This window comes from Fusarium sambucinum, chromosome IV (genome assembly GCF_050947815.1).
Source record: "Fusarium sambucinum isolate potato_lamoka chromosome IV, whole genome shotgun sequence".
NCBI classification, from domain to species: Eukaryota; Fungi; Ascomycota; class Sordariomycetes; order Hypocreales; family Nectriaceae; genus Fusarium; species Fusarium sambucinum.
The window spans coordinates 551,562-562,532 of record NC_139291.1 but is presented as its reverse complement, the minus strand read 5'-3'; the positions used below and the strand labels follow the sequence as shown (position 1 = coordinate 562,532).

Sequence of the window (10,971 nt, the reverse complement as noted above, 5' to 3'; positions counted from 1 at the left end):
TTATCTTCACTTTCTTCATCCTTCTCAACTACATACAGACTCACTTTACAATGCCACGCCCAATTGTCCCAGCGCATCAACGACAAAGAGCAGCCGAAGCATGTAATCTCTGCCGCGAAACCAAAAAGCGATGTAGTGGCTCTGCACCTTGTACCCAATGTGTGAGGCGAGGGCTGGAGTCGCAGTGTTTTATCACGTATGCACCAAGAGGATCAAGAGCAAGAGCAAGAGCAGAGAGAGCTGCTACCACTGCTGCTTCTAATTCAGTCACGAGCACTGGAAGAACGAGCTCAGTATCAAATCAGAGCGTACAGCAGAATTTGGAGACGGAAGAGAATTACAGACCGCTCTCACCTTCTCATTCACAGCAAGATGATGACAGAGATAGCCAGGCTGATGCTTCATCTGCTACCAATCCACCACGTATGCTATTGAATTCACGTGGTGAGAGAGGTAAGACATTGACATCACTCAAATGACAATTGCTCATCAGATATCAGTTTACGTTGGAGGTGCTGCATCGATATCGTTCTTACAAATTGTTCGCAATCTCGTCTCTCAACAAATCGGGCCCTCAGCTTTTTCTCATAATGCAAAGAGCGATACTATGCTTGAGATTGAATCACCAACCGCCACGACACACGACCATGAGATTAACGCAAATTTAAGTCCAGATCAAAAGAATCGATACCTCAACATTTTTGATGAAGTGGTATGTCAGCGAAATCATCCTTATTATCCATACTAACACCCTCAGACCGAAGGATTAATTCACATTTTTGACGACAATATGGGCATACAACTCACAATCCCACCCCCAGACAACCCTTATCAAATTACACCTCAAAGACAAGCCACCTTGGACTTAGTAGTAGCAATCGGCGCACAATGCGAATCTTTCCAGAGCTCCAAAACAATAGGACAAGCCTACTTCCGCAAAGCCCGTAGCCAAGCTTTTGTAGGCTTTCTCGAAGATCCAGACCTCGAAATGGTGCGCATATTCATCCTCATGGCATTTTACATGCTGGGCGAGTGTCGAAGAAACGCAGCGTTTATGTATCTCGGTATAGCGGCGAAAGCGGCTCTAGCACTGGGGCTACATAGTCGGGAATCATATGGAGAGAAGCCAGACGAGAAAGATCAAGTAAAGTAAGTAAACACGAAACTAGAGATAGAAGTACCGCTGACAATTAGACTACGTGTTTGGTTGAGCGTATGCATCCTTGATAAACTCGTCAATTCTCTTCTCGGCCGCCCATCCGCTTCAGCCCAGATCCGATCGGATAGCAAACTCGACGACCTCGTACAACCAGGAGACCGGATAACCGAACGTTTAATGGCCGCAAATAAAGTATCATCCATAATAAACGACATTACCGATACGCTATACGATCAAAAGAAAGTCACAACCCCGATAGTGGAACAGTTCCTCCAGGATATCGAGCGTTGGAAACGACATCTCCCCGACTCGGTGGATCTACCAAGAGGAGTATCATATCCACTGAGAGGAGAATCATTACAAGATGGGGCTATTGGTAGGGTGCATGTCTCGTGCTTGTACTATCTAGCCGTAATGTTGGTTACAAGGCCGTTCCTTGTATCAACCCTAACAGCAAAACCTCTTGCCAAAGGAGCACATTCACAATTGGCGGCAGCTTGTCTTGATGCTGCAATGTATTTGTCACAAACATGTGTCGAGACACTAGACGCCGGGCAATTGCAGGGAAACATGTGTATTATGAAGTAAGCCAGTCCTCTTGTATTTGATGTACTGTTACTAACCCGTACAGGGCTCTTGTCTTTGCCTCGGGACTAATACTAGGCCTCCAAATCTTTGCAAAGCACCCAGCCGAATCAGACATAGTCGACGCATTTCAGAGCGCAAAACGAGTTCTAAAACACTTATCAACTCAAAGTCCCCAAGCAGCGCACTACCTCGACATTCTCACAACCCTTTCAGGTGCCATTGACAAACGTCGCTCGTCGGAATCATCCACGGGTAGAAGTCGCTACGTATCAAAACTTTGCAGTTTGTATTCGCAAGCTTCACGGGAAGAACCTATTGTGGCTGAAGCATTTCCGTTTGTGTATGCTCATAGCGTAGCTGAAGATATAGTGGTTGATGATGCGATTCAGGATTGGGTGTCTCAAGAGCCAGAGGGTGGTGATTTTAGTTTGGATTGGGAGAGTTTGGATGTTTCTTTGTGGGATACGTATCCATTTCTATCATGATATGTAACGGTCTATGTAGAACAATTTCATCATAATTCTACCATCTCATTGTCATTGAATCATCGCAATATTCACTATCATGCTATTAACTGAGAGGTTTCATTTCGCTGTATCACTCCCCATCATCCGCTGTAATCTACATAACCCACTGTAATTCCTACAGCGAGCGGCTATAGTGCTGTAAGCCACTGATTCAGTGGGTGGTGCATTACCCGACGCTAGCGGATAACATTCCGCATCCGCAAATGGAGTCCACTTCCGTTATCTGACAACTGTACTTCCGAACTTCCGTCACTCAACAGCCGCAAGCGGTTGATGATGTCGATAGTGGTTGCAAGGCGGGTACGCACTGGATAGCCAGTGATTATACTTTGATAACCGTTCAATCACAAGAAGCTAAATAGTGATGACTGCTCAGCTCGAGATATCAATTCATAACTTCAATCAACTCATTAATACACACCATCTACATCTCAAGACTATCATTCCTCAGTCTTTAAGTTTATTATATTCATCATGATCAAGGATACTCCCACAATGCCCAACTGGAAGAAACTCTCAGTAGCCGTCGTTGGAGGTGGTATTGGCGGCATGTCCGTCGCCATCGCCCTTCGCCGCGCCGGCCACTCAGTCACAATCTACGAACGCTCCGACTTTGCAGGTGAAGTCGGTGCCTCCGTATCTTGCGCTGCAAACGGAACTCGCTGGCTTCACGAGTGGGACGTTGACGTCGCAAAGGGCGATCCCGTCGTTCTCAAGAAGCTCATCAACCGCGACTGGAAGACCGGTGAGCCCGTCAGTGTCTATGATTTGGACGATTATGAGAAGAAATGGGGTTTTGCGTACAACATGTTTCATCGTCAGTACATGCACGCTATGCTCCAGGATACTGCTGTGGGCGAGGAGGGAGAGGGTGAGCCTGTCAAGCTTTTGGTTAAGCACAAGTGCTCAGCTATCGATATTCCCAACGGTACTATTACTTTTGAGAATGGAGTTACTGCCAAGCATGACTTGATTGTTGGTGCTGATGGTATTGGTTCTGTTGTTCGAGGTATCTTGGGCGTTCACCCTGAGAAGAAGCCCTCCGACCAGAGCTGTCTTCACTGCAACGTCACCACCGAAGAGGCCGTCAAGGCCGGTCTCGTTGATTACTCTCAGAACAGCGCTCTTGAGTACTGGGGCGGTCAAGAAGGAAAATGGGATAAGATCGTCCTATCTCCTTGCAACGGTGGCAAGCTTCTCTCATACTACTGCTTCTTCCCCCGCGAACAGGGTGATTACACTACACAAGCATGGGGCTCCGACAGTCTTCCCGTTGAAGATCTCCTAAAGCCATACCCTCAACTCGATAGCCAAGTTCTCGGCCACCTCGCCATCGGAAAGGAGATTCAGCCTTGGAGACTCTGGGTTCACCAGCCTTATCCTTATATCCACAAGGGCAATGTCTGTCTTTTGGGTGACGCAGGTCATCCCATGATGCCTCATCAGTCGCAAGGTGCATGCATGGCCATTGAAGATGCCGCAGCTATTGGAATTCTCTTCAGCAAGCGATACTTTAACGGCGATGTTGCTCAGGCCCTTTCAGTTTATGAAAAGGTCCGTCTACCACGTGCTACGCGTGTTCAGGCTGCTGCTGCCAAGGCTGCATACAACATCAATGAGAGAATTGGATTTTCAGTGAACAAGGATGTTTCAACATACAAGGTTGAGAATGAGAAGGAGGTCTTGACTATCGAGGAGATGAACACGTAAGTTTCTACCGTCTAATTATAAGAGAGAGTCGTACTAACTTTTGCAGATATGATATGTATAAGGATATTGAGGAGAAGCTGGCCAAGGAGAAGGGCGATAAGTACGATGGATTCATTAACGGTTTGCCTGTGGGACTAGTGCTGCCTAATGGTGTCACTATTGGGGCATAAAATAGTTTATATGGTTTGGTTCGACGTGATATCCGTTTGCTGCGTTTAATACAAGAATGTTCACAAAGAAATATTGGATGTTTAAACTACTCTGGTCTCCCTTGAAAGTGCTTTGTCTAATCGTCCCTTAATCTCGTGTCATTCATTCCTAGTCCGTATTAACTATATGTCTGTTGATTGATAGTCATATAAGTACGTCATATCAGTACAGATCTCTAATGAACTCTTCTGAAATCACATAGTACCGTATAATTACTAATATTCGCAAGAGACCAGTATTGAATACTGTCTGTGGAAAGCATATCAATACGGATCTAGGATCTGACAACTGCCTGATTTGGAGACTTGCAGTTCACTTGCACAGGAAATCTAGTCTTCAATTGAATCAATGGGTTTCTATTCATACTGATAAACTATCTAGTATCTATAATTTTACTTTTTATAAGCTGCCGCAGCACCAGTATCCTATAGAAATTAGCATTGCGTCATCAGAAGGTCTCTAGGTCTCTATCATAAACTCACCAGATAAACCTGATAAAACTTGAGCCGATACTTTCCGTCATTAGCCTTCTCCAATTCCATCCTCCCCGCCCACTCGATCTCTGCCGAAGCGCCATTCTTCAGCTGCAAAGCCACCGTACCATTCAGCATGAGTTGGTCTGAGCCGAAAGGAAACACTTTATCGAGGGTGTGTTTACGCGATGACACAGCATCCCACATTCCTTCTCTAAGAGTTGTGATTTCTCACAAGTATTAGTATTTAACGGATGCACCGGAAAGAGACGGGAATTACCTGCGTGGCCTGAAGCTTTCTTTGATGCGACTACGAATGTCGCATCAGGCGTAAACATGTCAACATACTTTTCGGTCTCGCCGGGAGTGTCGGAAACACTGTAGAAAGACTGGATGAATTGGATGATGTGCGATTGAACCGACTCATCCGAGGGAGTTTGAATTGAGTATTGCTTTTCCATATTGACGATATCTGAATGTGTTTGTGGATGCAAATTCTGCTGGATTGAGATTATCTCAACCATGTTCTCAACTCTGTTGTTCTTGATATCCACATCCAACCCTGCTTCCGACATCCGATAGTGGCTTCGGATCGATAATCGGTGGTTGGGAGTTCCGAGACACTACGGTACATTCCTATTCACTGTATCCACTACCTCTACGGTGCTGTAGTGCTGTAGGTGCTGTAGTGCCGATCATACCCCAGATTAAGAGATCGGCCCGCGGGGAACTTGTCGAGGTTTCAGGGCGTTGGTGCTTTATCCGCCTGGTATCTTTGCGGGGGTGCATTACCCGTGGATAACGAAGTATTACAAACAGACTACCATGTCATGTATCAATGTATAGTTCAATAAGAATATATATCACCTTATTCCTCATCCAAATTAACAACTCTCATCATAAACTAAACAACACATAACACTTACACTCAATATCACACAAGATGCACGGAAAAGTTGCCTTCGAAGAAGCCTTCAACCTCCCTCGATTCGAGGAGAAGATTCGATGGTGGGCAGGTCTCTTTGCTGTCGACCCTGACAAGCACACCAAGGAGATGGTCGATATCACAAACCAGCGCATCAAGTACATGGATGAGCATGGTGTTGGATACACACTTCTCTCATACACTGCTCCCGGTGTTCAAGATATCTGGGACCCCAAGGAAGCTCAGGCTCTAGCAGTTGAGGTCAACGATTATGTCGCAGAGGCTATCAAGCCCCACCCTGATCGCTTCGGTGCCATGGCGTAAGTTCACATCTCACCATTTCAAAGAGTAACGACTAACCAAAACAGCACTCTGTCTATGCACGACCCTCAAGAGGCAGCCGATGAACTACGAAGAGTGGTTACAAAGTACGGCTTCAAGGGTATCCTGGTCAATGACACCCAAAGAGCTGGTGAAGATGGCGATGATATGATCTTCTACGACGGCCCAGAGTGGGATGTCTTCTGGTCAACAGTTACAGAACTCGACGTCCCATTTTATCTCCACCCCCGAAACCCCACAGGTTCCATCCACGAGAAGCTCTGGGCAAAGCGAAGCTGGCTCATCGGACCTCCTTTGAGTTTCGCTCAGGGAGTAAGCCTTCACGCCCTGGGAATGGTCACAAACGGTGTTTTCGACAGACATCCCAAGCTACAAGTTATCCTTGGTCATTTGGGAGAGCATATCCCCTTTGATATGTGGCGCATCAACCATTGGTTCGAGGACGTCAAGAAGCCACTCGGTCTATCATGCAAATTGACCATCCGGGAGTACTTTGCTCGCAACCTGTGGATCACCACTAGTGGAAACTTTTCCACATCAACACTTCAGTTTTGTATGGGAGAGGTTGGAGCTGATCGAATTCTGTTCTCGATTGATTACCCCTTTGAGTCCTTCGGGGATGCTTGTACATGGTACGATGCTTTGGCGATTAATGATATTGATAAGAGAAAGATTGGAAAGGATAATGCAAAGAAGTTGTTTAAGCTTCCTCAGTACTACCAGAGCGAGGATTAGGGATGGTAGCTTTTATAGATTATAAAATGGGTTAGTTTTGTTTAAGAATTCGCGAGCAAGTCAATGGACAAGAAATCATAGAAGTGCAATTGTTACTCTTGGTATAAATGGAATGTCTAATTGCTTCGTGTATTCTAGGAAACTAAACCAAACTCCGTCATGTATCAATAATAGTGAAAATCCTCCTCTCTCCGCTTTCAAGACCTCTCATCTCTAGTCTCCATCATATCATTCGGCAACAAAGCTGTTGTGATAACACAACCCAACATAACACCACCAGCCAGATAGAGCACGCTGTTGATATCTCCCTGTCCATTCTCTCCAGTTCTGCCGTACAGATGCTGCGCGATCAACGGACTCACGATACCAAACAATCGTCCCCAGAATCCTGCAAGACCACAGGCAGTTCCGCGGATAGGAGCGGGGAAGGCTTCAGGTGTCCATCCGTAGAGCACAGCGTTAAACATTGATTGGAAGAAATACTCCATGGTAAAAAGTCCTTCATTCTTGGCTCGTGTATCCACTGTCGAGAATAAGATGATAGAAATACCCATTAGAGCAGAGGATATAACCATTGTCCATTTGCGACCGACGGCAGGGACACGGTACAAGGTTGCGCCAAGAAGAACTCCTACAATGCCTGGAGCGTAGGTGTAGATGTAGGCGGCGTATGTTGACTTTAGACTGACAGACGCAGCACCGTTCTTGAGAGCGAGAATGCTTGGAAGATAGAATCCTAGAGAGTTAGTAAATAGTCTTGAGATGGATGGATTAACTTACCAGCAACAGTGAAACCCCAGTAATCCATGATATAAGTCAACCACACCAGAATGGTCAACCGAGTCATCTTGGCTGAAGAAAACAAGATCTTGTATCGGTACAACTCTAACTTGGCTTTCTTCGACCACTTCAAGTTAAGCTGTTTCTGGCCAGCACCAAGAGCAGGTGTTGTACTGTCACCACTTCCAAGAGAGCTCTCATCACTGTGAAGCGACTCAAACATCTCAAGAGTAAGACCACACTCCTTCTTGTTAACCTCGGCCATGTGCTGCAGAGTATTGATAGCCTCTTCGTCACGACCACGGTAGATGAGGTACTTTGGTGTCTCGCGGAAGTTAAAGATAAAGAAGCGAAGGATAAAGATGAAGAGAGTGATACCACCAATCGTGAACAAAAGGTATCTCCAGCCCATGTTATCACCCTTAGAACAACAGCTCTGGCCGGCTGATGCATTGTTGCATGATATAAGAGGATCTGGCTCGGAGAAATTGGGCGAGCATGCATAGACGGGAATGAAGCCAAAGGCGATGGCACTACAGATGACAACTCCGATGGGTTGAAAGACGGAGAGACAAGCTAGAAGGAATCGTTTGTTCTACAATTGTTAGCAAAGAACTATAACTGAGGCGATAACATACTTGGGGAATAAACTCAAGAGTAATTGTGGTGTCAATGGGAATATTTCCACCAACACCAAATCCGACAAATGCAGTCAGTACCAAAAATGTGTTGTAGCTATTGGACGCGCCGAGACAGAGTCCAAAGATGGAAGAGAACAAACACGTCAAGTTGAAAGCCCATCGACGACCTGGAAGTGTCAGCAAAGGCTCATTCACGAGGGACAGCAATCTTCAGGTAGAGGACCGTCATGTTTTCGTACCGATAATATCCGCCAGAAATCCCCAAACAAAAGCACCAGCCGTGAGTCCAGCGTTAAAACTAGTAGAAATATTTCCGGACTCATTATCCCCGAATCCCAACTCTTGTTGTAGAGGACCTAACACAAGACCAAAGGCCTGTGCCCAGAGGAGATCCAACAAGTATCCGAAACCACACAGGGACCAGATGTACCATTGGTACTTGCCCATACCCTGACGATCGATCTCGCGGTTGATGAGGACGCATTTCTTCTCATAGAGAGAAAGACCTTCGAGGCCATGGAGGAAGTTACTGCGGCCGCGTGCATTCTCGACTTGTTCATTCGGTACGATGTCGTCGGGGAATTTAGTTGAATCCGACATTTTCACGGTTTGTGTGAAATGTGATTGTGTAACGGTAGCAATGGAATGTCAAGACGCGGGGGATCAGCTCAACTAGGGTCCCTAATTAAACCCCGATCTACAATCTTTTATCTGACTTGGTTACACACTCTAATCGAATCATTTATGAGACAACGAAAATGGTTGATGTCATGGGTTACTGGTTCGGGGTGGACGGGACATGGTTTGGTTGTGGTGTGATTGGTTCGGAGCATGTTCCACGAGACATCCATGTCAGCAAACAAATGCACCTTTATCTTTCTGGTCTGTTTGTCGCGTTAGGCCGGATGTAGAGATCACGGGTGGACGGGAGGGTTGGATCTGGTTGTTTTCGGGCTAATCCGAGACGAAGGCGTCACGAAGTCAGAGCGGTTAACATCTGATGGATCAATGGTTATCACGTTGTTGACTATCAACACCCTATTTAAGGCGTGCCCGGTCATCCTCTTAGACTTTTCGTTATTAAAAATCATACTATACAGAGATATTGTCGTGATATTGTAACGGATAGATCCGTCGGTACCTCCACCTATCGGAGGCTGAGATATGCACGGTAATCGCCACGCTTGAAATATGGACAACCCGAAACTAGTAGATCCGAAATTGTTAGTTTTACCAAATAGTCACGTCATTAAGTCGTGATAGACGACATCGTCATTTGTTTCCAACCGCTGCAATCTTTTCTTTCTTTTCATTCACAAATATTCACAACATGATCAAATCAGTAGTTGATAAAGTGTTTGGACGAACCTACATCCGTTGGGATGCCGATGGTGTTGAAAAGATCCCTCCTAACGAACAGGAAGATATTCAAGAGACAGTCAAGAAGATCAATGAGAGCCAAAGACGCTTCTATGAGAAGAATGGCCATTGCTTTGGAGGGACTCATGCTAGAACGCAAGGAATTGTCAAGGGAACACTCTATGTGTCTGATGATCTACCTGAACACTTGAAGCAGACAGAACTCTTTGCTCAAGCCGGAGAGTTTCCCGTCATCTGTCGATACAGCTCTGAACCAAGTGATCCAAAACTTGATGTGAGTCCCCCAACTGATTAGCTTTGTGTTTGACTAACATTCTCAGGATCGTATCCCTCAACCGCGCGGTCTAGCTATGAAAGTCTTCAACATTGAGGGTGACATGTATGAAGCAGGCAAAAAATTTCCAACCCAAGACATTGAATTCAACAGTACCCCTGCGCTTGATCTCGCAGATGCAAAGACTACCAAAGAGATTCTTGATCTTCGTCTCAAGTATGGATACAACACCAAAGAACAAGACGAGAAGATCGAGCAAAGAGAAGACAAAGAACTTCAACAAGCACGAAACCAAGTACCGAACCAGCATTTGGAGTCTATTACATTTTACTCGCAGACTGCGTATCGCTTTGGAGACTATGTCGTCAAGTATAATCTCGTCCCAAACAGTGAAGCTCAGAAGAGACGAAGCGAGGAGACTGTTGATAAGCAACCAGATGGTGTCTTGCATGAATGGCTACAGGACTTCTATCAGAATAATGAAGCAGAGTATCTCTTCCAAGTACAGCTTTTAGAGAATCTCGATGATCAACCTGTTGAGTACGGCGGCACAGAATGGGACTCCAACAAATATCCTTGGCAAACTGTCGGAAAGCTCGTTTTTCCAAAGCAAGAGAGTTGGAATGAGGAGAGGAATAGGTTTTGGGTTGACCATCTGCGGGTTGACCCTTGGCACGGGCTTGTCAGTTTTCAGCCATTGGGAAGTCCGAACAGACTACGACGCATCTGTAAGTTTCAATCTGTTCGAAGAGACAGCTAGCTAACAATGATAGTGTATCCTGCTAGTGCATCATTCCGAAGGGAGATCAACAAGAAGGAGGAGATCAATGTGAAAGACATTAGTGAGATTCCGGGATATTAGTGCTATGGGATATGTATCTAGCTATTTAGTGATTGGAGAGATATATCGGTTTTCTCGTTGTAGGGTAAACATCTAATAAACGAGATAATGGTTACGCCTGTGGACTTTGCTTATCACTTGAATGAACTTGAATGAATACACGGTTGAAGCCCGTCAGTTATTTATTGAACCTAACGTTTTTTATTTGGTGAAATGTTGAATGGTTTTGTTTCACTATATCAACAACATTGGTTTTACGTATTGAATTGTACTATTGCCATTTTGCCTGTGTGTCTTCTCTACGGTGTAGTCCGTGTTATTCCCATAGTGATTTTAATCGGGATTGGTAGATACCTGGTAATATTTAATTTTTATGGTAGTAGTAA

General features: G+C 45.4%; 6 protein-coding genes across 6 annotated transcripts; 4 read left to right on the top strand and 2 right to left on the bottom strand.

Annotated features, from left to right (window-relative positions):
• Positions 1 to 50: 50 nt before the first annotated feature.
• FSST1_000195 (transcription factor domain-containing protein) lies at positions 51 to 2,232 on the top strand (the record flags this gene model as incomplete). The annotated part of the gene is made up of 5 exons (XM_083227900.1): positions 51 to 453; positions 501 to 712; positions 758 to 1,149; positions 1,195 to 1,743; positions 1,791 to 2,232. The coding sequence occupies 5 exons, from the start codon at positions 51 to 53 to the stop codon at positions 2,230 to 2,232; spliced, it is 1,998 nt and encodes a 665-aa protein (XP_083090377.1).
• Positions 2,233 to 2,748: 516 nt separating this feature from the next.
• On the top strand, positions 2,749 to 4,154 carry FSST1_000194 (FAD-dependent oxidoreductase; the record flags this gene model as incomplete). The annotated part of the gene is made up of 2 exons (XM_083227889.1): positions 2,749 to 3,980; positions 4,031 to 4,154. The coding sequence occupies 2 exons, from the start codon at positions 2,749 to 2,751 to the stop codon at positions 4,152 to 4,154; spliced, it is 1,356 nt and encodes a 451-aa protein (XP_083090376.1).
• A 432-nt stretch (positions 4,155 to 4,586) lies between these two features.
• FSST1_000193 (nuclear transport factor 2 family protein) lies at positions 4,587 to 5,128 on the bottom strand (the record flags this gene model as incomplete). The annotated part of the gene is made up of 3 exons (XM_083227878.1): positions 4,587 to 4,619; positions 4,677 to 4,897; positions 4,948 to 5,128. The coding sequence occupies 3 exons, from the start codon at positions 5,126 to 5,128 to the stop codon at positions 4,587 to 4,589; spliced, it is 435 nt and encodes a 144-aa protein (XP_083090375.1).
• A 482-nt stretch (positions 5,129 to 5,610) lies between these two features.
• FSST1_000192 (amidohydrolase family protein) lies at positions 5,611 to 6,669 on the top strand (the record flags this gene model as incomplete). The annotated part of the gene is made up of 2 exons (XM_083227867.1): positions 5,611 to 5,912; positions 5,961 to 6,669. 2 exons carry the CDS (start codon positions 5,611 to 5,613, stop codon positions 6,667 to 6,669), a joined length of 1,011 nt encoding a protein of 336 aa, XP_083090374.1.
• A 197-nt stretch (positions 6,670 to 6,866) lies between these two features.
• On the bottom strand, positions 6,867 to 8,690 carry FSST1_000191 (major facilitator superfamily domain-containing protein; the record flags this gene model as incomplete). The annotated part of the gene is made up of 4 exons (XM_083227856.1): positions 6,867 to 7,405; positions 7,450 to 8,044; positions 8,088 to 8,257; positions 8,330 to 8,690. 4 exons carry the CDS (start codon positions 8,688 to 8,690, stop codon positions 6,867 to 6,869), a joined length of 1,665 nt encoding a protein of 554 aa, XP_083090373.1.
• A 730-nt stretch (positions 8,691 to 9,420) lies between these two features.
• Positions 9,421 to 10,606, top strand: FSST1_000190 (uncharacterized protein; the record flags this gene model as incomplete). The annotated part of the gene is made up of 3 exons (XM_083227845.1): positions 9,421 to 9,744; positions 9,791 to 10,472; positions 10,518 to 10,606. The coding sequence occupies 3 exons, from the start codon at positions 9,421 to 9,423 to the stop codon at positions 10,604 to 10,606; spliced, it is 1,095 nt and encodes a 364-aa protein (XP_083090372.1).
• Between the last annotated feature and the right edge of the window lie 365 nt (positions 10,607 to 10,971).